At 41.2% G+C, this 27,009-nt stretch overlaps 1 protein-coding gene across 4 annotated transcripts in view; it reads right to left on the bottom strand.

The window, feature by feature from the left end:
* The window catches only part of epm2a (EPM2A glucan phosphatase, laforin), an 81,467-nt gene that overhangs the window by 54,040 nt on the left and 418 nt on the right, over nucleotides 1-27,009 (bottom strand). Inside the window, exon 1 of one of the 4 annotated variants that reach the window (XM_062977744.1) lies at nucleotides 327-27,009. The exons of 1 other annotated variant lie outside the window; for it this stretch is intronic. In XM_062977744.1, the coding sequence (XP_062833814.1) occupies nucleotides 327-976 (650 nt within the window). In that variant the 5' untranslated portion in view covers nucleotides 977-27,009. The remainder of the gene's footprint in view (nucleotides 1-326) is intronic. 2 more of the 4 variants (XM_016998767.2, XM_062977752.1) reach the window with 2 other exon arrangements.

Genomic DNA, 27,009 nt, shown 5'->3' with positions numbered 1-27,009 from the left:
TGGAATGAGTCACCAAGATTAGCATTTAAAGGCCTTGTAGGTTCAAAGTGTTGCTACTTCCTGCCTGGGGGAATTCTATTTTGGGAGGTGTTAGTTTCCTGTCTTGAATGTCCATTTTCAGAATGTTGTAAGTAGCCGATTTGGGATTGTGGGAGTTGAAGTCCAAAACACCGGGAGGGACGAAGTTGGACCATGACTGCTATATATGAATAGTAATCCTAATCTCATTAGTATTATTATGGGAGGATCAGGATGTCCTGGTTTGAGAGCCCCGTCTTTGGAAGTAGCGGCGAACTACAACTCCCAGTGCTGGGCACACCGCTTACCCGCTCCTGGGTGAGCAGCAGGGGTTCCTTCTCCTCTTCTGTCTCCGCCTCCTGTTTTGGCTGCCGTTACATGGTGCCTCCAGCCGGTCTCTGGGCCCTACGCCTCTGCCCCCGCACTTTTCTGATGTCCAAAGCGCCAATGGGGGGGAGCCCTCTGCCCATGGTCCCTGTTGGGAAGGTGGGACGCCACGGGCGAGCACCGTAGCCTTCCCTCGGCAGGGAGAAGGCCCGCAGCCAACGGGAAGAGCGGGTCTGAGGCGCCGGCAGTCGGAGCGCGCCTGGCAAGGAAGTGAGGTGAAACTCAAGCAAAGCCGGCACTTGTTCTTCGCTCTAGGCTCTTCCGTTTTCCCTCCCTCTGCCCAGCAGCCCGCCCGCTCTTGTCTATCCCCCCCCCCCGGCCGGACTTGCTTTTCTGTGTTTCCTCCTCTCCAGAGCCATGAAGGCCATGGAGGGAAGGACAGGAAATGAAAGGGAAGATAGGGCTTTTGTGTTCCCCCTCCCTCCCTTGCCAGACTTGCTTCTCTGTGTTTCCTCCTGTCTGGAGCCATGGAGGCAAGGACAGTAATGATTTTAACGGCTCCCTTGGGGTTCAGGCAGTGTTGTGTCAGCCTTGGAGTTTCTCGGGAGGGGGGAGGGGCTGCTTGGCGCATGCGCACATGGAGTTTTCCTGTTTTTTGGGATTTTGAGGGACTTGCAGTTTTTTTTTCATTTTGCTATCTAAACACAGCGGGGAGGACCATGTCTTTTGTTGCCAAGTTTCGTGGTTTTGGGTTGTGTAGTTTCACTGTTTTAATTAAAGTATAAATAGTCAGAAGCTTTTTATATATATAAATAGATAAGATAGATAGATATCAGGCAAGGGCAAACTTTTCAACACAGGGGCCACGTTGCATTATACAATTTAACAGATGGGCCAGGCCAGTGACAGATGGGTAGACAGTGTTTGTGTGGACCGATTGAAAAAACATGCACACTGCACATATCTCATATGAAGTGCAAAAGGAAAGAAAGAACAATACAATATTTAATGCGAAAAACGATTTTAACCAACATAAACTTAGCAGTATTTCAATGGAAGACCTGAGAACCATCCAGCCCAACCACTTTCTGCCATGCCGTAAAAGCATAATCAAAGCACCCTCTACAGATGGCCATCCAGCCTTTGTAGTAGTAATAGGAGCAACGATAGGGGCCATCCAGTCTAACCGCTTTCTGGCTTGCAGGAAAAGCATAATCAAATAATCCCAACAGATGGTCATCCAGACTTTGTAATAATAATAATAATAATAATAATAATAATAATAATAATAATAATAAAGAACAGTCTTAGTTCTCCAACCTTCGCTCATCCAATGTTCTGTATTATCCAATGTAGTCTGCCTCCCGCCAGGATCCACAGCTGTTTCTTTAGGCAGCAATGCACAACGGGCCTCGCTGAATGCCGGCACCCGCCAGGAGCAGCGAGACGTGGCCAGAACAGACTTTTCATGTTGGGCACAGAGTCCGCCCCTCCTGGCAGGTCCCTGGCAGGTAGAGAGGCCTGCTGCATGCTGGCCACCAGCTGGGAGGGGCGAGACGCAACCAGTGCAAACTTTTCCCATTGGGCACAGCGTCCAGCCTGTACTGGCCGTGTCTCACCTCTCCTGGCAAGCGCCCAGTGTAGACTTTTCCTGTTGGGCACAGCGTCCAGCCTGCAAGGAGGGTGTTACGCCCGAGGCAGCTGGAGCACTGAAAACAAAAACAAAGACCAATAACAATATAATATCTTTATTAAAGCAAATAAGGTTCCAAAAGGAATTAAGCAGCAAAGTTGAAGAAGCAATTGACCTTTCAGGAAAGATCAGTTTTTGTCCAATAATTATAAGTCTTATGTCCAGTATTAGAGTTCAAAATCCAGAAACCGAAACACACTCAAACTCCGCCTGAGTTTTGAGTGGGGGAAAAGAGCAAGTAGCAAGAAAAGTTCTCTTGATTAATGTCCAAAGACAGGATTTCAGGGCAAGGCATGAACTAGGAGTTCTGGAGCTGAAACGCAGTCCAAACTTGGCAAGGAGGTAGACCGGCGCCCGGTCTACTCGAGAGTAGATGTTTCTCAGTGAGATGTAAAGTTGTCACCGCAAAGGCAAGCTCTCAACACAACACTTTTATTGAAGTTTATAAGCTCCCCCAAGCAGGTGCTTAACTCCCAAAAACTTCCCAAAAGAACTGAGCTTGTTACAGTTATTACCCCAGGTGCCTAACTCCCCACTTCTTCCCAAGAGAATTGGGCTTAACTATAATCACCACGCTCTGCTAATTTGGCGCTCCTCCGGAGCCTCTGTCTATTTGACCTGTCTGAATACACAAATGCCCTTCTATCAAACACCAAGTTTTCCGGAGAATCTGGGAGAGCTGGCATTGTTTCAAGGGCATCCTTAATTGGCTCTGGCTTGGAAATGTCAACATGAGGCATCTGGAAGGGTGTTGAAACTTGCTGGCTTGGGAGAAAACCCAAATCGTCTTCTTCCTGGTCAGGAAATGGCACAGGGTCCTGGGTCAAAGGTGCCCTAGGCATCACAGAGGGATTAAGGAAAATAGGCTTTTCTTTAATCCCTCCTAATTATCCAACATTTTTGCTTATCCAACATTCTGCCAGTCCGTTTATGTTGGATAAACGAGACTCTACAATAATAATAATAATAATAATAATAATAATAATAATAATAATAATAGCAGAAACCCCAGGGGCCCCTGAGCAGTGGGAGAGAAGTAGGGTTTTGGAAGCAAAGAAGGTGAAGGGAGGGTCTGGGCAGTGAGAAAAAGAGTCTGGGAGGAGGGGGAGAAACAGTCTGTGCCCCAAGAGGACAATGCTGCTGCTGCTGTTTTGGCAGCTCCAAATTTTCATTTCTCTGCATTTCTCAGGAGGAGGAAGAAAGAGGAGGCAGCGGGAAGCAGCATGGCACCGTAGATCCCCTGACTATAACTTGTGGAGCCCCAAGGGCTTCGCGGAGAACAGTTTGAGAAGCCCTATTTCAGAAGAGGGAAGCAAAACTATCGTGAACTGGAAGATAAACAACTTTCAAAATCCAGAAGTCTGTCCATTAGTTTGGTAGCAATACTTAGTTCTTGAATTTATCCAAATAAACTCTTTAAAAAGCTATAATGTACTAGTGACAGCAAGGAGAGTGGCAATTACAGTTGGCCCTCCAAATTTGTGGGCCGAACCTTTGCTGATTTGATTATTCTAGCAGAAGCTGACCATAGAGTCCCCTCTGGAGGGCCTAGAGATTCCTAGAGGTAAAAAGTTATTTTTTTTTATTTGCAATTTTTCCACTTTCATAAGAACCCTGTTACCCCTGTGAAAGTGGAAAAACTGCAAATTATTTCAGTCAATATGGAGGGACAACAATATTTCTTTGCATTCCCCTCTCAGCCTTGTAATACTGAAATATTACATTTCCGAGTATATTCCCGAGTGTTGCAATTTCAGTAACTCGTGACCTAGTGTGCTGCTTTTCCGCATGGCACGAGTGAAGAGAATCCTCTAACAGCAACCATATCATTTGTGTATTACTGAGGAAGATATTACAAGCTTTCAAAACACATAGTTTAAAGGCTAGAAGCATTATGCAACATCACTGCCCTGCCATGGCTGAAAAATGGTTCAGAAGGAAAGATTTTCAAAAAGATTTTCATTTTTTAAACTTTTGATAGAGACAAAATACAGTTTCCAAGGTTATCATAACAGATGTGTTACATCCATTTTCCTTTTAAGCAAAAAGCCATTAGAGTACATAATCCCTTCCTGCCTTCTGTGATTTTGCATTACAACAAAATGGAAAAATGCTTGAATATTCATAGAAATACATTTTATTTCATTATATCATTTTGTTGCTATTATAACTTGGCTTCCATCAATACATGCACCATGTCTCCTTTTCAAAAACCTTGGAGTCTGTTATGGCAGCATCTCTGCTGTCTAAGTGACTGAAATTCAATCTTAGATGGCTTGAAACAGTCTCTGCTTCATTCCAAGCAAGACCAAATTGTTATTGATTGTTTCAATATAGAACTATGTTGGGTTGAACTTCTGTCATCTAAATATAGATGGCTTAGACCTTTTTGGCGGGGGGCCTACATCGTTTCTAGTTGCCATTTTCTTCCATAAATTTCCAAAGCTGTAGCCTCTCAAATTGCGAAAGATGTAAAATACACTTCACATAATGCTATAATCAATTAAAGTTACAGTAATAACATGGTACTTTTTGTAGTCCTGACCATTTTTACATCAGTAATATTACACCAAACTTTGCCAAGTTAGTGCTTTGTAACATAAACAGCTAACTAGTTGCTTATAAAGGTATTTGTTATCCCAATTGTACTTGGTATGAGTTACAAGATCATTTAAAAAAACATTTTCTTTTAACAGCTCTTGCTCAGCATTCCGCATAATGTCTAAGCCAGTGGTCCTCAACCTTCCTAATGCTGCAACCCCTTAATACGGTTCCTCATGTTGTGGTGACCCTCGACCTTAAAATTATTTTCATTGCTACTTCATAACTGTAATTTTGCTACTGTTATAAATTGTAATGTAAATATCTGATATGCAAGATTTATTTTCATTCACTGGACCAGATTCGCCACAAATACTGTACCTGATATGCCCAAATTTGAATACTGGTGGGGTTGGAAGGGGATTGATTTTGTCATTTGGGAGTTGTAATTTCTGGGATTTATAGTTCACCTACAATCAAAGAGCATTCTGAACTCCACCAACGATGGAACTGAACAAAACTTAGCACACAGAACTCCCATGACCAACAGAAAATACTGGAAGGGTTTGATGGGTATTGACCTTGAATTTTAGAGTTGCAGTTCACCTACATTCAGAGAGCACTGTGGACTCAAACAATGATGGATCTGGACCAAACTTGGCAAAAATACTCAATATGCCCAAATTTGAACACTGGTGGAGTTTTTTTTGGGAAAACAGACTTTGACATTTGGCAGCTGTAGTTGCTGGGATTTATAGTTCACCTAAATCAAAGATCCCCTTAAATCTCACCAGCGATAGAATTGGGCCAAATTTCCCACACTGAACCCCCCAAACTAACAGAAAATATTGGCAACCCCTGACACTTCCCTTGTGACCCCCCAAGGGTCCCGACCCCCAGGATGAAAAACGCTGGTCTAAGCATACAAAGATGAGCTTTATGATTTGTTGTTCTTTCTATATTCTGTTATATTGTATTGTTCTGGGCATGGCCCCATGTAAGCCGCCCCGAGTCCCCGTTGGGAAGATGGTGGCGGGGTATAAATAAAGTATTATTATTATTATTGTTATTATTATTATTATTCACACAAACACATAAATACCTAAACCCAATTACTAGTCCTAACAAGAATAATTCAAGACAGTGGGAACTTGGTAAACCATCACTGATGTAAGTTCCAATGATTCAATATGTCCACTTTAATTAAGACTAACAATTGGATTTCGGTCAAGGGGATCCATAACTTCTGCAAACCAGTAAAAGAACGAAACTTTCAAATGTTCAGCTGGCAGATACTTACAGGAATGTGAAAAAAAGGGGGAAAATCTTTATTTGCTTTTATATACAACTGGATCAAGTTTATATACAACTGATCAAATGTAAATATGAACTAAAGTCTTGTTGTTTCAACCAATTTTCACCTCCATTCCCTTTTAACCAAACAAGTAACTTATACATCAGTAAAAAAATAAGATAATCTTTCTTTCTCCTAAAGTCTGGTTGAATGGATGCTGCCAGGTAGCAATTGATAGCTGAGGCCTGACTTTACAGCTGGCCACACATCCCTTTTTCTTCCTTTCTCAGTGAGCACTTATGCTACAGTATTGTGTGAAAACAGTCTCAGTTGAAAGACATTCAAAGATTTGTGTTGCTCAGTCTTGTTTTTCCCAGAGACGTTAGCTTGCAAGCTTGAAAGCAAGGCAGCACTGCCATGTTTTTATATTTTTATGTTTTTCTCAGAAAATATATGTTCTCAGAGGAAACCATAAAGAGATTCCTTTTGCCTGTCATGGTTATTGCTTGCACAAATTAATGATAATTGTGTAGATCATAATATCCTATTGTATGTCCTGAATCTATCACTAATCACTTTCACAAAACAGGATTGTGTTCAATGGTGGCTTTCCATGTGTGTATGTGCCTTCATATTGGCTCTGCACTTACAGCAATATCATAGAGGTTCCTTCAGTAAGAAGTACTCAGAGGTGGTTTTATTAGTTCCTCCTTTTTTAGCTTCTAAGATCAGGCAGGACCTGGCTGCCTTTAAGATATTTAGGCACTATGCACCCCCCTGCCTCCCAATCTTCAATAGCAAGTTTATAAGACTTAGGAAGAAATAAGAGAATCTTGAAAAAATAGCCCTGTCTTGTGTTAGTGAGAGTGCTCTCTCCTCGTGCAAAACCACTAATGGCTTCTAGCCAGAGTGTATGAAATACTTCTTTCTATCTAAGTAGTTCATAGTTTTATCATCATCTAGCCTGCTTCCCCTTGGGGCCACTGAAATATTACATGATTGATGCACATTTTGTCATTAATCCCTCCTATCTCACTGGGTCTATTTCCAAAGATGAAAATTCTCTGTGTCTATACAGCCTCTTTACAGAAAAATGTGCTACTACACTTATTTTGCTTTTGATTGTTCCAGTTTTATAATCTTTCTGAAATAAGATTGTATGAAAACTGATCTTCCTGCTGCTGACTGGTCACCACTTGTCTCCCAACGAGAAAGCAGCAAGAAAAGGAGAAGAAACAATATTTTCTATGCACCTTGTCTTCTTTGCTAGACATACTAAAGGGCACCATCAATAGGGAGGAGGAGGAAATTTGATGGTCCACCAAGAGCCTCTCCAAAATCTGAGTCAGTGCTAACAAAAACTTTTAATCACCCCCATGAAATCACCATCAGTGATGGAAAAAGGATGGATTTCCCCAACTCTGTATGCTACTTAAGGGAAGGCTTTCCATTCAATATTATTCCTAAACTAGATCTTAAATTGACAACTGGTGTTTCCAGATAAGGCTTTTATTCTGCAATTGGTCTGCTTCCAATCATCAGATGGAATGTTTGCACTGAGCAACTGGTAGCTTTATCTATTGGCAAAAGCTATAACCAATGTGAAATACAGACTTTGTAAAATATATATTTTTTGTTTGTGAAAAGAGAAATGTATATTAAAAGTGGCTGATATTCTTAAATATCATGTTATGTAGATACAGTTCACACAGAAATTTTGTAACAAAACATGTTTTGGAGGTTTCAAGTATCAGGTCTTGATGACTGTTAGGATATTTGCTATTTGATTTATAGTCTTATAACTGGATTTTCCTTGTTAATTTCTGTGATTACTGTTATTGTTAAATATCCACTTACAAGTTAAATCTTCCACCTTTGTTGCTCTGGATAGAATCATCACTCTTTCAGAGGTAAGCAATTGCTGCATGGAGGGGAGGGGGTGCATGTAAAAACCCATATTACCATATTATAGTCAGGGATTTTTATTTTTAAAACTAAAAATATCTCCACACTCTTCAATACAGTAGTATTTTTCTTCCATAATTTCATGTTTCTGACTCATTCTGTTCTAACAATGTTTCAGGCCAAAAGAAATCTTTAATCATGAAGAGAAACTGAAGTTGACTTCTTGGAGGCCTTCAAAAATGATCTTTGGGGTCACATGTAAGCCACAAGCTCAATTTTCTGACCTGTTTCACAATATGAAGCTCACTAATCCGGATTCCTGCCACACAGTAAAGCACCAGAAGCATCCAGAAGAATCTATTTTGCAAGAAAGTAAGCTATATGCAAACTTGCAAAAGCAAAGATACGTCTATAGGAAATAGCTGTATCCCATTGATGGAGAAACAAAGGAGATGTAGAGTAAAACTTAGGGGTGGAAGGCAAAACGTTCCACTGCCTATGAAGTTAATCATTCTTACTAACTGTCCTTTTTCTCTGATGAAGACTTCTCCCTTTAACTAGCCTTACCTGAAAAATCCCTGAAATGATTCAACTGCTTTCACAGCTTGATATTATTGGCATTAAATAGGAAGGCAGTGAATTTAGGCTGTACCTCTAAATTACTTGGTAAAATAATGCACTGTATGCAATAATTGGATTTTACAACATTAACATATTATATACAATTTAATTTTGATTCATAAAAACCTATAACTCAATGTCAGGTCACCTGTATCAATAAAAAATCTTTATATCTGAAAGCGTAAAGATTTTGTTACTTAAAATAAATTATTAGGCAATCGATATTTAGTTACATATAACATTCCTATTTTTTTCATTATTTCCTAGGCAAGATTGAACTGAGCAAAAGAAATAAAAATTTTATTTGTATTTCACCGTAAAACACATAAACAATAGATAGATTCCACTAAAAGTTGTTTATGCTTTCCTGGTGCAGCACTACCGGATAAAGGATTTATTTTGTAAAACAGTGACATCTAATGGACATTGTAAGTAAATCTTAGATGAACATACTGCTGATATAATCATAGGAGGAAAGGAAAAGCAAAGGGGAAAGCCAGAAAGATAAAAAGAGGTGTTTGTAAATCTATGCCTTTAAGTCACTTGCAGACTTATGTGTCAGGACCCAGGCTACAGAGCACCAATAACCATGCGCAGAGGCCAGATTCTATCTAATATCTTTATTAAAGGAAAATATAAAGTCAATAAAAACAGGTGAAGAATATAGTTCAGAAGTAGACCTTTCAGGAAAGGTCAAATATAGTCCAGGAAAATAATGTCCAATATGTGATATTAGAGTCCAAAGTTATAATCCAATAACCGAAACACACACTTTGCCAAGCAAAGTGTGGGGAGAAGACAAGGTCCTTTAGTCCATTGAAACTTGGCAACTAGGCTGGAAAGCAAACTTGATACTTGGCTAGAACAAGACTTGAAGCAAGGCAACAAGAGCAAAAACAAGGTCCGTGGCAAACGCGGAACAAGGCAGACTTGAACTGGGAAACAAGGAACTGGAGTCCACACACGATCTCACTCCTCGAGCTGACGAATTGACTCCGCAAGATTCCCCTTGCGGCAAAACACCTATATAGGATCTTGTTTTCCCACCAAGGAACACTTTCCCTGGAGAACAAGAAGTGAAACCCAAACTGTGTCCAGATGCATGACTCCTTAGAATTTCCCAAGGGAAGCAGACCTAATCAGCTAATTGTTTGGCTGCGATTCTGGCGCTCCGGCGATTCGCCTCCCTAGTTCCTCTATCTCTATTATAATTGTCCCGATGAGAAAACGGGGGAGAATTCTGCCCAAGGCTTGTTTGGCTGACTTCTTGAGGGCAAACATCCTCCAGGTACAGAGGCTCCGATTCTGGCTGAACCAGTGGAAATCCCATGTTTTCCTCCTCATCTGCCACAATAGTACTAGGAACGGGACTACAAGGCCCATGAGACATCACATTATGGTAACTCCATTGTTTTCATAGAGTTTTCTAGCAGACAATTTTATGGTCCAGAAGGTAGAAGAGGCAACAAGGGGATCAGCTGCTCTCGATCTCATCCTAACCAACATGGAGAACTTGATCAATGCAGTCGAAGTGGTCGGATCCTTAGGGGCAAGCGACGATGTGCTCCTGCAGTTTGCGATACAAAGGAAGGCCGAAACTAAGATAAGTCAAACCCACATTTTGGACTTTAGGAGAGCTGACTTCCAAAAAATGAAGAAAATACTGAGCAGCATTCCGTGGACACCAATATTAAAAGACAAGGGAGTTAAGGACGGGTGGGAGTTTTTCAAAAGTGAAATACTCAATGCACAAATGCAAGCAGTGCCAACAAATTAAAAATAAAACAAGAGCGAAGAAGCCAGAATGGATGTCCAAAGAATTCCTAACTGGGCTAAGACTCAAAAGAGACACGCACAAGAAGTGAAAAAGGGGAGAAATCACCAAAGAAGAATTCAAATGAATAACCAACTCCTGTAGGAAAAAGGTTTGCAAGGCTAAAGCGCAAAATGAGCTCAGGCTTGCCAGAGACATTAAAAACAATAAAAAGGCTTCTTTGCTTACATCGGTAGAAAAAGGGAGGAGGTAATAGGTCCTCTGCGAGGAGAAGATGGGGTAATAATGACAGGGGATAGGGAAAAGGCAGAACTACTTAATGCTTCTTTGCCTCAATCTTTTCACAAAAAGAAAGCCAGCCTCAACCTCAGCAACATGGAGTGGATGAAGGATTAGGGGAAATCCAACCCCAAATAGGGAAACAAGTTGTCCAGGAATACTTGGCCACTCTAAATGAAGTCCCCAGAGTCGGATCAACTACATCCAAGAGTATTGAAGGAAGCTAGGAAATCAGAAGGCGTTTACTTCTTTGGCAGGAGAGCAATGGCCAACCTTGACAAAATAGTGAAGAGCAGAGACATCACACTGGCAACGAAGGTCCGCATAGTCAAAGAAATGGTATTCCCCATACTAACCTATGGATGCAAGAGCTGGACCATAAGGAAGATAGACGCTTTTGAACTCTGGTGTTGGAGGAAAATCCTGAGAGTGCCTTGGACCGTAAGAGGATCCAACCAGTCCATCCTCCAGGAAATAATGCCCGGCTGCTCACTGGAGGGAAGGATATTAGAGGCAAAGTTGAAGTATTTTGGCCACATCATGAGGAGACAGGAAAGCTTGGAAAAGATCACGATGCTGGGGAAAATGGAAGGAAAAAGGAAGAGAGGCTGACCAAGGGCAAGATGGATGGACAGTATCCTTGAAGTGACTGGCTTGACCTTGAGGGAACTGGGGGCGGTGACGGTCGACAGGGGGCTATGGCGTGGACTGGTCCATGAGGTCACGAAGAGTCGGAAACAACTAAATGGCTGAGCAGCAGCAGCGGAAGTTATTTAAGAACCACTGGAAATCTTTGAGAGTTCTTGGAGAACAGGAGAAGTCCCAGTCAGCCTCACGTTGATACCAGGCAAGATTCTGGAAAAGACTGTTAAGGAAGTAGTCTACGAACACTAAGAAATGAATGCAGTCATCACTAATAGTCAACACGGATTTATTAAAAACAAGTCATAACAGACTAATCTGATCTCTTTCTTCGATAGAGTTACAAGCTGCATCGATACAGAGAACGCCGTGGATGTAGCATATCTGGATTTCAGTAAAGGCTTCGACAAGTTCACCCATGACCTTCTGGCAAACAAACTAGTCAAATGTGGGCTAGGCAAAACTACAGTTAGGTGGATCTGTAATTGGTTAAATCAGGGGTCCCCAAACTTTTTAAACAGGGGGCCAGTTCACGATCCCTCAGACCGTTGGAGGGCCAAATTATAGTTGAAAAAAAACTATAAACAAATTCCTATGCACACTGCACATCTCTTATTTTGAAGTAAAAAAAAATGGAAACAAATACAGCCTCAATAACAATCATAATCATAATAAAAATAATAAGGAGGGTTGGAGGAGACCCCTTGGGCCATTTAGTCCAACCCCCTTTTGCCTTTGTACAGAAAAAGCACAAGCAAAGCACCCCTGACAGATGGCCACCCAGCCTCAATGTTGTTAATCATCATACATCACACAGTCCTAAATGCTGGGGAAGTGTTCAATTTGTGATTTTATGATACAAAATCAAGCATGTATAAATCTCGTTTGCTGTGTTATACTGTGTCTTTGTGTCAACAACAACAACAACAACAACAACAATAATAAGGATTGGAAAATACCCCTTTGGCCATTTAGTTCAACCCTTTTTGCCTTTGTGCACCAAAAGCACTGGCAAAGCACCCCTTAATAATTAATAATTAATTAAATAATAATTAAAATACCATTATAAACAAGCAAAGCTTTAGAAGGCGCGCACCAGGTGAGGGAGGAGGCGGGAAAGGCATACACGCCACACGTGCCTTCCTTAACGGAGAAGGAGGGAGCCGCCACCGCCGCAGGGGCCAGATAAATGGCTTCGATGGGCCGCATGTTTGGGGACCCCTGGGTTAAATGAACAAACACAAAGGGCGCTCACCAATGCTTCTTCTTCATCTTGGAAAGAAGTGATGAGTGGAGTGCCACAGGGTTCCATCCTGGGCTCAGTTCTGTTCAACATCTTTATTAATGACTTAGATGAAGAGTTAGAAGGCATGATCATCAAGCTTGCAGACGACACCAAATTAGGATAGCCAGTACTCCAGAAGACAGGAGTAGAATTCAAAACCATCTTAACAGATTAGAGAGATGGGCCAAAACTAATAAAATGAAGTTCAACAGGGCAGAAAAATGAAATGCAAAGATACAAAATGGGGACCCCTGGCTCGACAGCAGTACGTGTGAAAAAGATCTTGGAGTCCTCATGGAAAACAAATTAAACATTAGCCAACAATGTGATGCAGCGGCAAAAAAAGCCAATGGGATTTTGGCCTGCATAAATAGGAGAATAGTGTCTAGATCCAGGGAAGTCATGCTACCCCTCTATTCTGCCTTGGTCATACCACAACTGGAATACTGTGTCTAATTCTGGGCACCACAACTGAAGGGAGATGTTGACAAGCTGGAATGTGTCCAGAGGAGAGCTGCAAAAATGATCATGCTCTGGAGAACAAGCCCTATGAGAAGTGGCTTAAAGAGCTGGGCATGTTTAGCAACATAAGAGAAGGCTGAGAGGAGACATGATAGCCATATACAAATATGTGAGGAGGGAGCAAGCTTGTTTTCTGCTGCCCTGGAGACTAGGACTTGAAGCAACAATGGCTTCAAACTACAGGAAAAGAGATTCCACCTGAACATTAGAAAGAACTTTCTAATTGTGAGAGTTGTTCAGCAGTGGAACTCTCTGCCACAGAGTATGGTGGAGGCTCCTTCTTTGGAGGCTTTTAAGCAGAGGCTGGATGGCCATCTGTCGGGAGTGCTTTGAATGTGATTTTCCTGCTTCTTGGCAGGGGGTTGCACTGGATATCTGTGAGGTCTCTTCCAATTCTATGATTCTATTATTCTTAGGTAATTAATACTCAGAGGTGATTTTGACAGATCCTTCCTCTGAAATATACCTTAAAACACCTGGTATTTGTTGGTGGTCTCCAATCCAAGTAATAATGATATCTGACTCTGCTTAGCTTCCAAGAAAGTTTGAAATGGCAATAGCCTTTACCAGAAATACATGACTCTCAGTGCTTCTGAGGCCTCTTCCATTGAAGGGCATGTCCTCTCACATAAAAGTCCCACAGCAGCAACATGCAGAGCACAAATGTTTGTACAGTAAAGTTCCGGTTATCTGACTTCCGCTTATCCGACACACCGTATTATCCAATGCACCAGCGTCTTGCCCCTCCCGGAGGGTGCCTGGCGCTGCAAACTTTTCCCTCCCGATAAGCACCAGGCGCTTGCCTGCCTAGAAAAACAGCATTGCTGCCTAAAAAAACAGCAGCCTTTCCAAGCCAGTTGCTTGCCGGGAGGGAAAAGCTTCCTCCCTCCCAGCCAAGCACTCAGCTTGGAAAAGCCCCCTGGGCATTGCTCCAAGCCAGTTGCTTGCTAAGAAGGAAGAGACATTTTCCCTCCAGGCTTGCCAGGAGGGATAATAGGGCCTCCCTATTATCCAACAGTTTCAGTTATCTGACATTTGGCCCACCTGTTTATGTTGGATAACAGGAATTCTACTGTATTTCGAACTCTTAAAAAGTAAATTTGGATTCCATCACATGAACTAACATGGTCTATTCTACTTCTGTAACATAATTCTTATTCTTACAAATCACACTTAGAGATTCTGAATAATGTGATATTTCACGTGCATTTACTGCAAGGTATTGAGGTCGTGCTTTCTGAGTATTTTCATTCTAATTAGGTGTTGCCCGCTGGATCTTAAGAAAAACATGTTCTTGTCATTGTTTTTTGTATCATGAATGCTATAAAACAAAAGCTATATAATACCTAAAAGTTACCATTTGGCTTTGCAGCTACAAAATGGAAACAAGTGGTGATGGAGTAACATATATATTTGCCTTCTATCAAGTGAAGTAACAAGTTATTCTGTGTAAGTCCTGAAGTCCAGCTGTCCTTTTACAATGTATCAAGAAAGCATCTGCTACTACGTTTCAAGGGCCCTTATGACTCACAATATGACAACCCATAGCTAACTTCAATGCTTTGATCCATTTTTATCCCTGATTTGATCCATTTTGTTAAAATTGATCCTCAGCTTACAACTTTCAATACTATCACTGATTTGAGTAATTTAATAAAGAAACAGAGTATGTTAACACCTTTCAATTTATTTATATATGAAAAACAATAACACTGTTATCCATAGTATAAATATGCTCACTATATATTAGTGCTGTGCAAAAAATCGTATCAGTTTCGTATGTTGTATCTATTTTATTAGATTTGTGCATACAATGCAATATTAAGGAAGGTGGGCAGTGCCCATGCAAAAAACTTAAGTCAAAACTCTCACCCAATACTTTTGCATAAGTTGCATAAGCCTGATAATTTTCTCTGTGATGAAGTTTTAATTTCCAGAGCAAGCAAACTGTACAGGGAAGCGAAGCCAACATTGATATGATTCTCAGCTGATCAGGACTGAGGGAGGGAGAGAGGAGGAGCCATTCCCCTTTAAATTAAGGAGTGCCAAGGCTTCCTCCATTGTGAGATGGGAGAGGAGAGCAAGTGAGAGAGCACAGCAGAGCAGCAGGCTAGGCTAAGGTTAGGTAGGCATGCACTTGGCTAGGCTACATTGAGGGAGGCTATGAGGACTGAGTGACTGACTGCTATTAGGAGGAATCTAGACTGCTGGGAGTTTTCTATATTTATTTGATTTTACTTCTGTAATTTAATTTATTCTTGATTCTGCTGTGACTGCTGGGAGCAGTTGTTTTTTATTTTTATTTTTCCAAAACCATTATGTGAGTGCAAAATACTTCTCAGTTATAGCATCTGATACTATCTGTGCTGGAGTGACTTGGCCAACAGTCCCAAACATTAGTTTTGTCAACTTGCACAATTACATAATGAAAAAGTAACAAACGTTTCATTACATCATAATAGTTACAATACACACCCCTTTCGATAATTTAGAAACATTTTAGAAACAATTCTAAACCTTTTAGAAACAATTTCGGGGCCAGGCTTAGCTCAGCAGGCTAAACTGCTAAGCTGCAGAAAATCCTGCCAATTGAAAGGTCAGCAGTTCAAGTCCAAGTCGGGGTGAGCACCCGCCATCAGCCCCAGCTCCCTGCTCACCTAGTAGATCGAAGGCAGAAATGTGAGTAGATAAATAGGTACCGCTTCTAAAAAGTGGAGAGGTTATAAAACGCGCACATAAGGCAATTCTATCTGGAGGACGTCTAAGGACAACAAAGCTCCTTGGCATGGAAGATGGCGCAACAGCACACACACTCCAGATGCCAGAAATAGAAAAAGATGGGAAAAGCCTTCATCTCTTGTCTATGTATTGTCTATGTGCTGTCTGTCCTTGTTAACTGTATAAAGGTATTGAATGTTTGCCATATGTGTTCTGTAATCTGCCCTGAGTCCCCTCGGAGAGATAGAGCAAAATATAAATAAAGTATATTAGAATTTACCACCACCCCTAATTTAGTAATAAGTATTGAAATATTTTTTCATTGATCACACACCCCTACAATCTATCTGATGAATCTTCAAGCATTTCAAAGATTTTAAAATGACACTAGTTTTGAATTTTTGCAGCAATATAATGCACCATGTCAAAGAAATACCCTTTTAGTGTAGATTTATCCTCCCTGACTTTTTTAAAATAGCTTTCGATATCTGACAATAGCTTTTACTATTTTAGTTATTTCACTTGATAAGCCACCTGAAGGTGTAAACCAAAGACAGGAAATACATACCTTCAATAAATAAAAATGTTACTGGCCATCTCGCACTCTTCAAGTATCTCACCTATTTTCAGTCAAGTGAGTATGCCATGTGCCGGTGAAAGTTCCTTACCTATTTCCCTTTCATGGCTAACACAAGGGACTAAGGGTATAGGGGTATAGCGTCTAGATCCAGGGAAGTCATGCTACCCCTCTCTTCTGCCTTGGTCAGGCCACACCTGGAATACTGTGTCCAATTCTGGGCACCACAGTTGAAGGGAGATGTTGACAAGCTGGAAAGCGTCCAGAGGAGGGCGACTAAAATGATCAAGGGTCTGGAGAACAAGCCCTATGAGGAGCAGCTTAAAGAGCTGCATATGTTTAGCCTGCAGAAGAGAAGGCTGAGAGGAGACATGATAGCCATATACAAATATGTGAGGGGAAGTCATAGGGAGGAGGGAACAAGCTTCATTTCTGCTGCCCTGCAGATTAGGATGCGGAACACTGCCTTCAAACCACAGGAAAGGAGATTCCACCTGAACATCAGGAAGAACTTCCTCACTGGGAGAGCTGTTTGGCAGTGGAACTCTCTGCCCCGGACTGTGGTGGAGGCTCCTTCTTTGGAGCCTTTAAGCAGAGGCTGGATGGCCATCTGTCGGGGGTGCTTTGGATGAGATTTTCCTGCTTCTTGCTTGGGGTTGGACTGGATGGCCCGTGAGGTCTCTTCCAACTCTACGATTCTATGATTCTATGATTCTATCTATACTATGAAATCAGTATCATTTGAGACCACTTTAATGGCTATGGCTCAGTGCTATGGAATCTTGGGAGTTATAGTTTTACAAGGACTTTAGCCTTCTCTGCCCAAGAGTACTGGTATATCACCAATCTACGACTCCCAGAATTCCATAGCACTGAGCCATGGCTGTAAAAGTGGTGACAAACTGTATAATTCTACAATGTTCTACAGTGTAGATGCATCTTAGGCCACTTTAATCATCTCAGTGATCTAAGAATTGTTTCATTCTAGCATTTCTTTCTGAGTCTGTATTTAAAGCAGTGGTTCTCAAACTGTGCTCCGCGGAGCCCTTATGGATCAGCGAAGCAGTCAGGGGCTCTGTGGGGCCCCCGTGCCCTCCACTCCCCTGCCTATATGCACACAGTTCAGTAAGCCTCACTGCGCACATGGCCTCAATAGTCCCACTGCTGACATGCGGCCTACAGAGCCCACCCTGTGAGCGGCCTGGCGAGCCCCATTGCCGCCGTGCTGCCAACAGAATCCTAACGTGCGTGCGGCGTGGCAAGCCCCTTGCATGGCAGAATGGGGTTAGACCGGATGGCTCCTGGGGTTGCTCTTATTATTGTTGTTGTTGTTGTTGTTGTTATTATTATTATTATTATTATTATATAATAATGGCAACAACAATAATAATACAGTAGAGTCTCGCTTATCCAACATAAACAGGCCGGCAGAACGTTGAATAAGTGAAAATGTTGGATAATAAGGAGGAATTAAGGGAAAGCCTATTAAACGTCAAATTATGTTATAATTTTACAAATTAAGCACCAAAACATCATGTTTTACAACAAATCGATAGAAAAAGCAGTTCAATACACAATACCGTTATGTAGTAATTACGGTATTTACACACTTAGCACCAAAATATTGCAATGTATTGAAAATATTGACTACAAAAACACTGACTACTAAAAGGCAGACTATGCTGGATAATCCAGAATGTTGGATAAGTGAAGGTTGGATAAGGGAGACTCTACTGTAATAACAACTTTATTTTTATATCCTGCCTCCATCTCCTCGAAGGGACTCAGGGCGGCTAACATGGGGACAAGCCCGATCCAACAAAGATAAAAACCAAACATAGATTAAAAGATGTCTCAATAAAATCAACAAATTACAACAAGACAATAACATAAAAACAGTATCATCGACAGCCAATAGTCTGAGCAGCAATGGGTACATTATTACTAGAAATGCTAGGTGGCCATCTTTTGGGAGTGCTTTGAATGTGCTTTTTCTGCATGGTAGAATGGGGTTGGAATGGATGACTCCTGGGTTTGCTCTTGTAGTAGTAGTTGCTGTTACAAACACTGGGTGGCCATCTGTTGGGGGTACTTTGACTGTGCTTTTCATGCATGGCAGAAGAGGGTTGCACTACAAACAAGATATGTGCAGTGTGTATAGGAATGTGTTCATTTTTTTCAATTAGTTCACACAAATATTCTCCATCCATCTGCTACTGGCCTGGCCCATCTGTCAAATTTTAAAATGCAATGCAGTCCCTGTGTCCAAAAGTTTCTTGGGGCTTTCTTCAAATAGGGCCCCACAACTTTAAAAGTTTGAGAACCCCTGGTATAAATTATGGATTTTCAAAAAGTGGGGGGAAATATTGCATTCTTCATCAGCCTGGCTGAAAGCAACTGCTATAGCATAGTTCACTCTCTCTGCCCACACAAATCATACTATGGCCATGGAGTCCAAATTGCTTATTTATCTTTTTCTTCTATACTCCATTCCATTTCTGTATCAGATTAAACTTCAGACCATTATTTTAAGCTTCAGGACACTGGCAGTATGTACATAAATATGGTAAATAAATAAAATCAAAATATATAGTCTCTTCCTTACTTTGTCAGATTTATTTTTCTTTATTTTTCCCATTCCACTTAATTCTGTTGACCACTATTTAGCCTTCTCCATGCATGATATATAACTATACTTTAGCATTCAACAAATGTTTAAAATTCCAATAGATTCAACAGTACTCAATCTTCACTGCCTGTCTAAAATTGATAGGAGATTGTTCAATAATAAATAGCACCATCAAGCCCCAGAAGATGGTAAAAGGCCCCCCTCCACATTTCAATTGACATTACTCTGGCCTCTGAGGCAGAGAAGAGCAGCCAGCAACTTATGGACTTTATCTCTTCTCCTACTGTCATTTTCTATTCATTGTTTGCTATGTATCTTATTAAATTGCAAAACTGAGGGCAGAGAACTATCAAATTAACCATTCATAAGTTGCTCTGGGAGCTTTTGTCGCTGAATAGTGGATATAAATTCTCTAAATAAATGAAGAGTGTGTGTGTGTGTGTATATAAATGAGTGATGGCATCACGGCGACCAACAAAACAACAAAACTACAGGCCCCCCAACCTCAAGATTACTACATAGCATTACTGCGTATTGAACTACTTTTTCTGCCAAATTTGTTGTCTAACATGATGTTTTGGTGCTTCATTTGTAAAATCATAACCTAATTTGATGTTTAATAGGCTTTTCCTTAATGCCTCCTTATTAATCAATATATTCGCTTATCCAACATTCTGCCGGCCCGTTTATGTTGGATAGGTGAGACTCTACTGTACTGTATTTACAAATTTACCACTAAAATATCACAATGAATTTAAAACACTGACTACAAAAACATTGATTACGAAAAGGCAGACTGCGTTGGATAATCCAGAACGAATGTTGGATAAGTGAGATTCTACTTTAATATGAAATAATTACTGGGAAAGAATAATGCAGAACAATATAATAGCTAAAACCAGGACACTAAATAAAGAGCAACACTCTGAAAGCAGGGAAATTGGAAATTCCACAAAGGAAACAATCAGGGCCAGCTAACACCTCCCAAGAAAGGATTCTTCCAGAAAGAAAGCTGAGAAGGGAGTGAAGCACTGTGTATTACCAAAGTCATTATTATTACTGTCATTACTATTATTGTTATTATTATTATTATTGTGTTGCGGTCAACCGTGAAAATGAATACAATCTGGCTCCAAGTATTCAAAAACACTAAAATCAGAATATATAAAAATTAATGTGGTATAATAAATCTCTAAAATGGTGTAATATAACAATACAATCTCTAAAATCAGAACACTAAATAAAGAACAATACTCTGAAAATGGGAATTTCACACAGGAAACAATCAGGGCCAGCTAACACCTCCCAACAAAGTCTTCCCATCATCAAAGTCTGGCAAATCCTCTGTTTTCTTAGGGCCACAGACAGTAGAAGCACATAAAATATCGCAAAGAACACCACTCTGAAAACAAGGGAATTCCAGACAGGAAACAATCAGGGCCAGCTAACACCTCCCAACAAAAAATTCACTCAGGGAGGAAACAGCCAGGCTTTAAAGCTGCAAGGCCATTACATCCTAATCATTTTCCCTAATTGCAGCATTCATACTTGCCTCCAACAGACAAGAAAAACAATCAGAAATATTGTATATTTACAACCTTTAGGAAATAATATCCCCTGATGGCACAGCGTGTTAAAGCACTGAGCTGCTGAACTTCTGGACCGAAAAGCCGCAGGTTTGAATTGGGGGACCAGAGTGAGCCCTCACTGTTAGCCCCAGCTTCTGCCAACCCAGAAGTTCGAAAACATGTAAATGTGAGTGCATCAATAGGTACTGCTCCGGCGGGAAGGTAACGCCGCTCCATGCAGTCATCCCACATGACCTTGGAGGAGTCTACGGACAACACCGGCTCTTCGGCTTAGAAATGGAGATGAGCACCAACCCCCAGAGTCAGACATGACTGGACTTAATGTCAGGGGAAAACGTTTACCCTTTACCTTAACTACCACCAATTCCTCAATACTTTATTTCCCATACCACCATACTTCGCCACAGCAACGCGTGGCCGGGCACAGCTAGTGTATATATATATACATATATATATCACAATATTTTTAATTTTTGTCATTATTCAACTATAAATTCTAAGGACCCTCACTGGGCCATTGGGGATTCCCAGTACAAACTGTAGCCTTTTTACAATATTCGTCACAAATGACTGAATTTGTGAAAAATCTGTTAGATCAAGAAAGTAGTTGTCCTAACTCGAGCAAACTTAAGTGTAAGCCTTACTCGGGCCCTATCTACACTGATCATTTAATGCAGTTCAAAGCTAGCTTTAAACTGCAAAAGCCAGATAACAAACCCCCCACCCCACCCCCTTAAAGAAAAGAAAAAAGCCCTTAATGTGAGAAAGGGTGGGCAATTTGTAACCTTCCACAGATTAATACACTGTAACTTCCATGGTTGCTTTGGTAAGGAATGATAGGAACTACAATCAAACCACTGCAGGCCACAAGCTACTGATGCTAATGCAGACTTTGCAGGATGCCCTTATTAACCAACATGGTGTAAACTGTGTGGTAGTGATGGGGGAAACTGGGAAGAAATGTATACATGATTGAATGTCAGAGACTCTTTTTCTTTTCAGTAAGTGAGAAATGTTTGGAGCAAGCTGTGAATGAGAAGAAATCTTACAACAGGCAGCGGGGCAATGCAATGGTCATGCCTGAGGTTGAATCTACACTGCCATATAATCCAGTTTCAGAATGCACATTAACTGCTTTGAACTGGATTATGTAGAAGTCTACACTGCCATATAATCAAGTTCAATGCAGTTAATGTGTATTCAGAAACTGGGTTATATGACAGTGTAAATGGGGCCTGAGCGGTCTCTCAGAGAAAGCCCACATCAAGGCATTATGAGATATAGTGTTGTGACTGCGCCTTCGGGGATTATGGTTGATGGTGATGGAATTCGAAGAGGAAGAAAAAACCCTCGTGATGAGGGTTCACTGGAGGAGTTGCGCAGGAAGCGACTTAGAGAGCTATATGGGGGATCTTCTGAGGAAGATTCAGATGGGGAGATGGATGCTGAGGAACAGGTGGTGGCTGGGGAAGCGGGCACAGCCACCGGAGATGTCTGGGGATTTGGGGCTTATGGATACTTCTGAACCTGGGGTTTCTGCAGGAGCTGATCCCAATTGGGATGCTTGGAGAAGGGAGGATAGTTCTTTAAGTGTTCATGGGGCTAAGTGTGGGCAGGATGATTGGGACTCCGACGAATTGCTAGGTACTCCAGATCCACGAGCTCTAGCTGTGTGGAGTTCAGACTCTGAGTAGATTTGGGACACCTGGTGTTTGGGTGTGAGTGTTTGGTCACCCAGGAGGAAGGGGAATAAAATGGGAATGTTTGGCCACTGCACTTTGCGTGTGGCAAGGTGTTGCTGAGGCGCCATTGGGATCTCTGTGTTTCCTTGAAGACTGAACTTGGACTATGATTTGAATCTGCTGATATCATCTAGCTTGGCTCTCGCTGTGTCTTATCGTGGACCTGTTTTGGATGACTGCACCCTCTTCGGACTTTGGATTGAATTTGACCTGGCTTCTGTCTACGCCCTCTGACTGACGGCTACTCCCGGCTTCTGACTATTGGTTTGTCTTTCGGAATTTCTGCTGCCTCCTGACCTGACCTTGGATTCTTCTGACGACGGCTATTCATCATCCCTTTGAGGCTCTCGGCTTATCTGCACCGTGGAAGCAGCTTTACTGCTTTTCTAGTTTGTTTATTTTCCAGCAATTAACTCTATTTGTTTTCCAAAGCTGAATTGAAGCGTTAGTTTTTTATTGAATGCCAGCATGGGAAATTAGCGTGGCTCGTTTTTGAGTTATTATTGTCCAATCTACTCTCGAAACACTGAAAAGTGAAGTGTTTCAAGGATATTTCCTGTGTTTATGTTATTTTTTGGCTTATCTTCGGAATAAACTTTGTTTTGTATGTTAACTGGCGTCTGACTCTTGACATATAGTGGCAATACAGGAATACTTCCGTTAATGTAATAGTTACATTCCTGACCATTATTTAATGACAAATAACAATATTTATTTATTCACTATATTTATAACCTGCCCTTCTCACCCCAAAGGGGACTCAGAGCGGCTTACAATAAATGGGGCCAAAGTGAGAAATAAGAAATGGGTTCCTACTCCACAGAGAAGTTAATCATGATTCATAAACTTTGTATCCAAATATAGCAATAGGCATTTCCAAACTGGAACTATAGATTGGTAACACTTGTGTAAGTAAACAATAATATTTTGAACTTTCCACTTGAAGTTTTCCTTCAAATTTTATTCAGGGATCATTTGATTTCATGATTTCCATTTTAGTGGCCATATTTATAGATCTGTGTTTCTTTGAACATGTTGGGAGTAGATGATGGGACAGACTTCCTTGCTTTTCCCTTTTCTTTGTTTTGCTGTCCCCACAGGCTCAGTCCCAAAGCAGCTGTTGTTGCCCTACTTGTTGCAGACAAGCACTTACAGCTACAATATTATAGAATCATGTTGCTTCCCAGATCAAGCTTTATTACATTGTTTACTCCTACTACTACTACTACTACAAATACCCTATGCAGATGTGTCAAACTTGTGGCCTGCAGAAGTTTCGGCATCCAAATCCCAAAAGCCCTAGCCAGCTTACCCAATGGCCAGGAATTCTGGAAAGTGGAGTCTAAAATACCCGGGGGTTAAAAGTTTTACACTATTGCCCTCCGGAGACATGGTATCAAAAGTCTGTGTTTCTCCAGTCCATCATCCTTCAAATGGAAGAGGAAAAACTTCTAGGGCAAGAAAAAACCAAAGGGGGAGGGGAAAGGGGAGAGTAGGGGCATAAAAAGACGTTGCAAAAAGGAGCTTCTTTGCCAGAGGTTTGATTAACTGATGCATGCCTGCATTGCAATGGACTGGAGAGATACATATTTAGAAACCTTCACTCTCATAAATAAGCCAATGAAAGTTGCTATGCAGAGATTAACTTGTTAGAAACTGACATAATAGGAACTGTGCCCTAGGCCCAGAAGAGAAAGGCTTCTTATTTTTTGTGCTGGACCTGGATCTGCTCAAGGGAGCAGATCCCACTTGTCTAATTTGTTCAGCATAATGTGTATAAGCTATTGCACCTATTCAATTTCTAAACCATTTCAGAGGAAAAACATATTTCCTAAATTTCAGGTTGAAGCTAATAAGATAGGTGGATCCACCACAAAGATATCCAGACATTGAAGCAGGTCAAGACAAAACAAGCTGCCAAAGAAAATAAAACCTCTGGGGTTTGGAAGGACACCAAGCACAGCAGGAGAAATTCCCAAGGGAGTTTCCTAAATAGATCTGTTCAGCTGTCCAAAACATATATAGTATCTTAAAAGACCAGAAGGAAGCACATGTGGTGGCCTGGAGGAAGAGGTCAGAGGAAAGAAAAAGAAACCCTACATTTTTATTAGTGACTTTAAAAAAACACTAAAAATATATATAATAAATACATGTATTATATTTATTTATCGTGTCAGAAGCAAATTGAGAATACAGCTATAATGTATAAAAAACTACAAACAAAGTTTAAAACTTGGCATTATGCTAAATTTCCTTTGAACAGAAGCTGGCCACTTCAAGTGCCACTGTAAGAAGGTCCCTCCATTGTGTATGTGGCAGGACTCAGATTGCATTGTAGTAAGTGGTCTGTGGTTTGCTCTTCTCCACACTCATAGGTCATGAACTCCACTTTATAGCCCCATTTCTTAAGATTGGCTCTGCATCTCATGGTGCCAATGCACAGTCTGTTCAGTTTCTTCCACGTTGCCTAGTTTTCTGTGTGCCCAGGGGAGAGTTTCTCATCTGGTATCAGCCACTGATGGAGGTTCAGAGGTTTTACGTGCCACTTTTGGCCTCTCGCTTGCTGAGGTGTTCCTGCAAGTATCTCTATATATCTTAGGAAGCTGTTTCTTTATTTAAGGTGTTGGCATGCTGACTGATATATGAACAGAGGGTGGGCAGGAGATGTCAATGCTTTGGTCCATTCATTGCTGGCTGGTACTCCCCGACTGATGTCAGGTGGTGCAATATTGGCTAATTTCTTCAGTGGTGTAGGGCATAGATATCCTGTTATAATGCAGCATGTATTATAGCTCAGCCATCAGGATCTGGCCCTCCACAATAGTTAGAGTGGGACTCAGAGGCTGATTTAGATTTTGAGCCTCTCCGGAATTTGGATCAGAGCCCAAAGGCTTTGCAGGTGCCTGAAGTTGTGGTTACAGAGGAACAGCTAATTGGAGAACATTCCAATGTTAACTCAAGGCTAAATTCACCAGATAGAGTTGTTGTAGGGGAGGATGAGTCTTTTGATAGGAGGCAATCTATCTCACAGGATAGGAGTCAAAGAAAAGTGCTGAGAAGAAGTAAACGTTTGACTCTCAAACGCTTCAGTTAATAAACTTTCCTATAGGAAGCTGTGATTGTCCTGGATCTCATGAATTGTAGCCTTGAGGTTTCCTTAAAGGGACCTCGCGCCTTGCTTTCTTTGCGGTGTCAACATTGCCTTTTTTGGGAGAAGCATCTCCGTTCCTGTCTCTTGCTCCTTGCCTTGTTCCCATGCTGTTTCCAGGATATCCAGTTACAGTTTGTGCCTTGTGACTCAGGAGTATACCTCTCCTTGTTACTTCTGTTTTTCCCTGCTCTCCAAGGGATACCTTCCATGTGGATTACAGTTGGCATTTTTGCTGCGTCTTGTCCCTGACTCCTGCAACTACTGGCTGTTTGCTGACTTTGACTCTTTGCTAGAACTCTTTGTGTTCTGTTTGTGGATTACAACTTTGAAAGACTTTGAAGAACCATCTTTTGAACTATTGTGAACATTATATTAAGGACTACTGACTCTTATTACTCTTACTGCTATTTACTTGCATATATAAATATATATAACCTTCAACAAACTGTGTTTCTTGAGGTATTCCGTGGCTTCCGTGTGGTTCTCAGAGTGCTCTCGTACCCTTGGGGTGCAATAGCATGTCTCATATTAAGGGCCACATCTACTGTTTTAATGTGGTGGGATGTATTCCATACTGGGCAGTATGCATATTCAGCAGTAGAGTAGCAAAGTAAAAGGGAAACATGAGAGAAGCCTCCTCGCAGGATAACACATCTGGGTGTACCCTGGGCAATATCTTTATAGACAGCTGATTCTCTCACACCAGAAGTGACTTTCAGTATGTCTTATATAACAGCAGTACAAGTTCCTGAAGTGCTACTGACAGTTAAACCTGACTCCTCACAGTTGCCAGTTTACACATTACATATTAAGTGTCCCTTATCTGAAACCCCTTGGGGCCAGAAATGTTTTGGATTTCGGAATACCGTAGAGTCTCGCTTATCCAACATAAACAGGCTGGCAGAACCTTGGATAAGCGAAAATGTTGGATAATAAGGAAGAATTAAGGGAAAGCCTATTAGATGTCAAACTACATTACTATTTTACAAATTAAGCACCAAATCATGTTTTACAACAAATCGACACAAAAAGCAGTTCAATACACAGTAAAGTTATGTAGTAATTACTGCATTTACAGATTTAGCACCAAAACACCACAATATACTGAAAACACTGACTACAAAAACATTGACTACTAAAAGACTGACTGCGTTGGATAATACAGAACATTGAATAAACAAAGGTTGGATAAGAGAGACTTTACTGTAGTTGCAGGTGTTTTGGATTTCAACTCCCACCCTTCCTAACAGCCTCAGGCTTAAGCGGCTGCGTGGGAAAAGGAAGGGGCCTGAGGCTGTTAGGAAAGGTGGGGGTTGAAATCCAAAACACCTGAAGGGAGGGCCCAAGTTGGCCCATGCCTGGTTTAGGATGTCCTGATACTCAATCTAGGTATTTATTTACAGTAGAGTCTCACTTATCCAACACTCGCTTATCCAACGTTCTGGATTATCCAACGCATTTTTGTAGTCAATGTTTTCAATATATCGTGATATTTTGGTGCTAAATTCGTAAATACAGTAATTACTACATAGCTTTACTGCATATTGAACTACTTTTTCTGTCAAATTTGTTGTATAACATGATGTTTTGGTGCTTAATTTTTAAAATCATAACCTAATTTGATGTTTAATAGGCTTTTCCTTCATCCCTCCTTATTATCCAACATATTCGCTTATCCAACATTCTGCCGGCCCGTTTATGT

Source organism: Anolis carolinensis, chromosome 1 (assembly GCF_035594765.1).
Source record: "Anolis carolinensis isolate JA03-04 chromosome 1, rAnoCar3.1.pri, whole genome shotgun sequence".
Taxonomy (NCBI): domain Eukaryota; kingdom Metazoa; phylum Chordata; class Lepidosauria; order Squamata; family Dactyloidae; genus Anolis; species Anolis carolinensis.
This window is presented reverse-complemented; position numbering and strand designations above follow the sequence as displayed.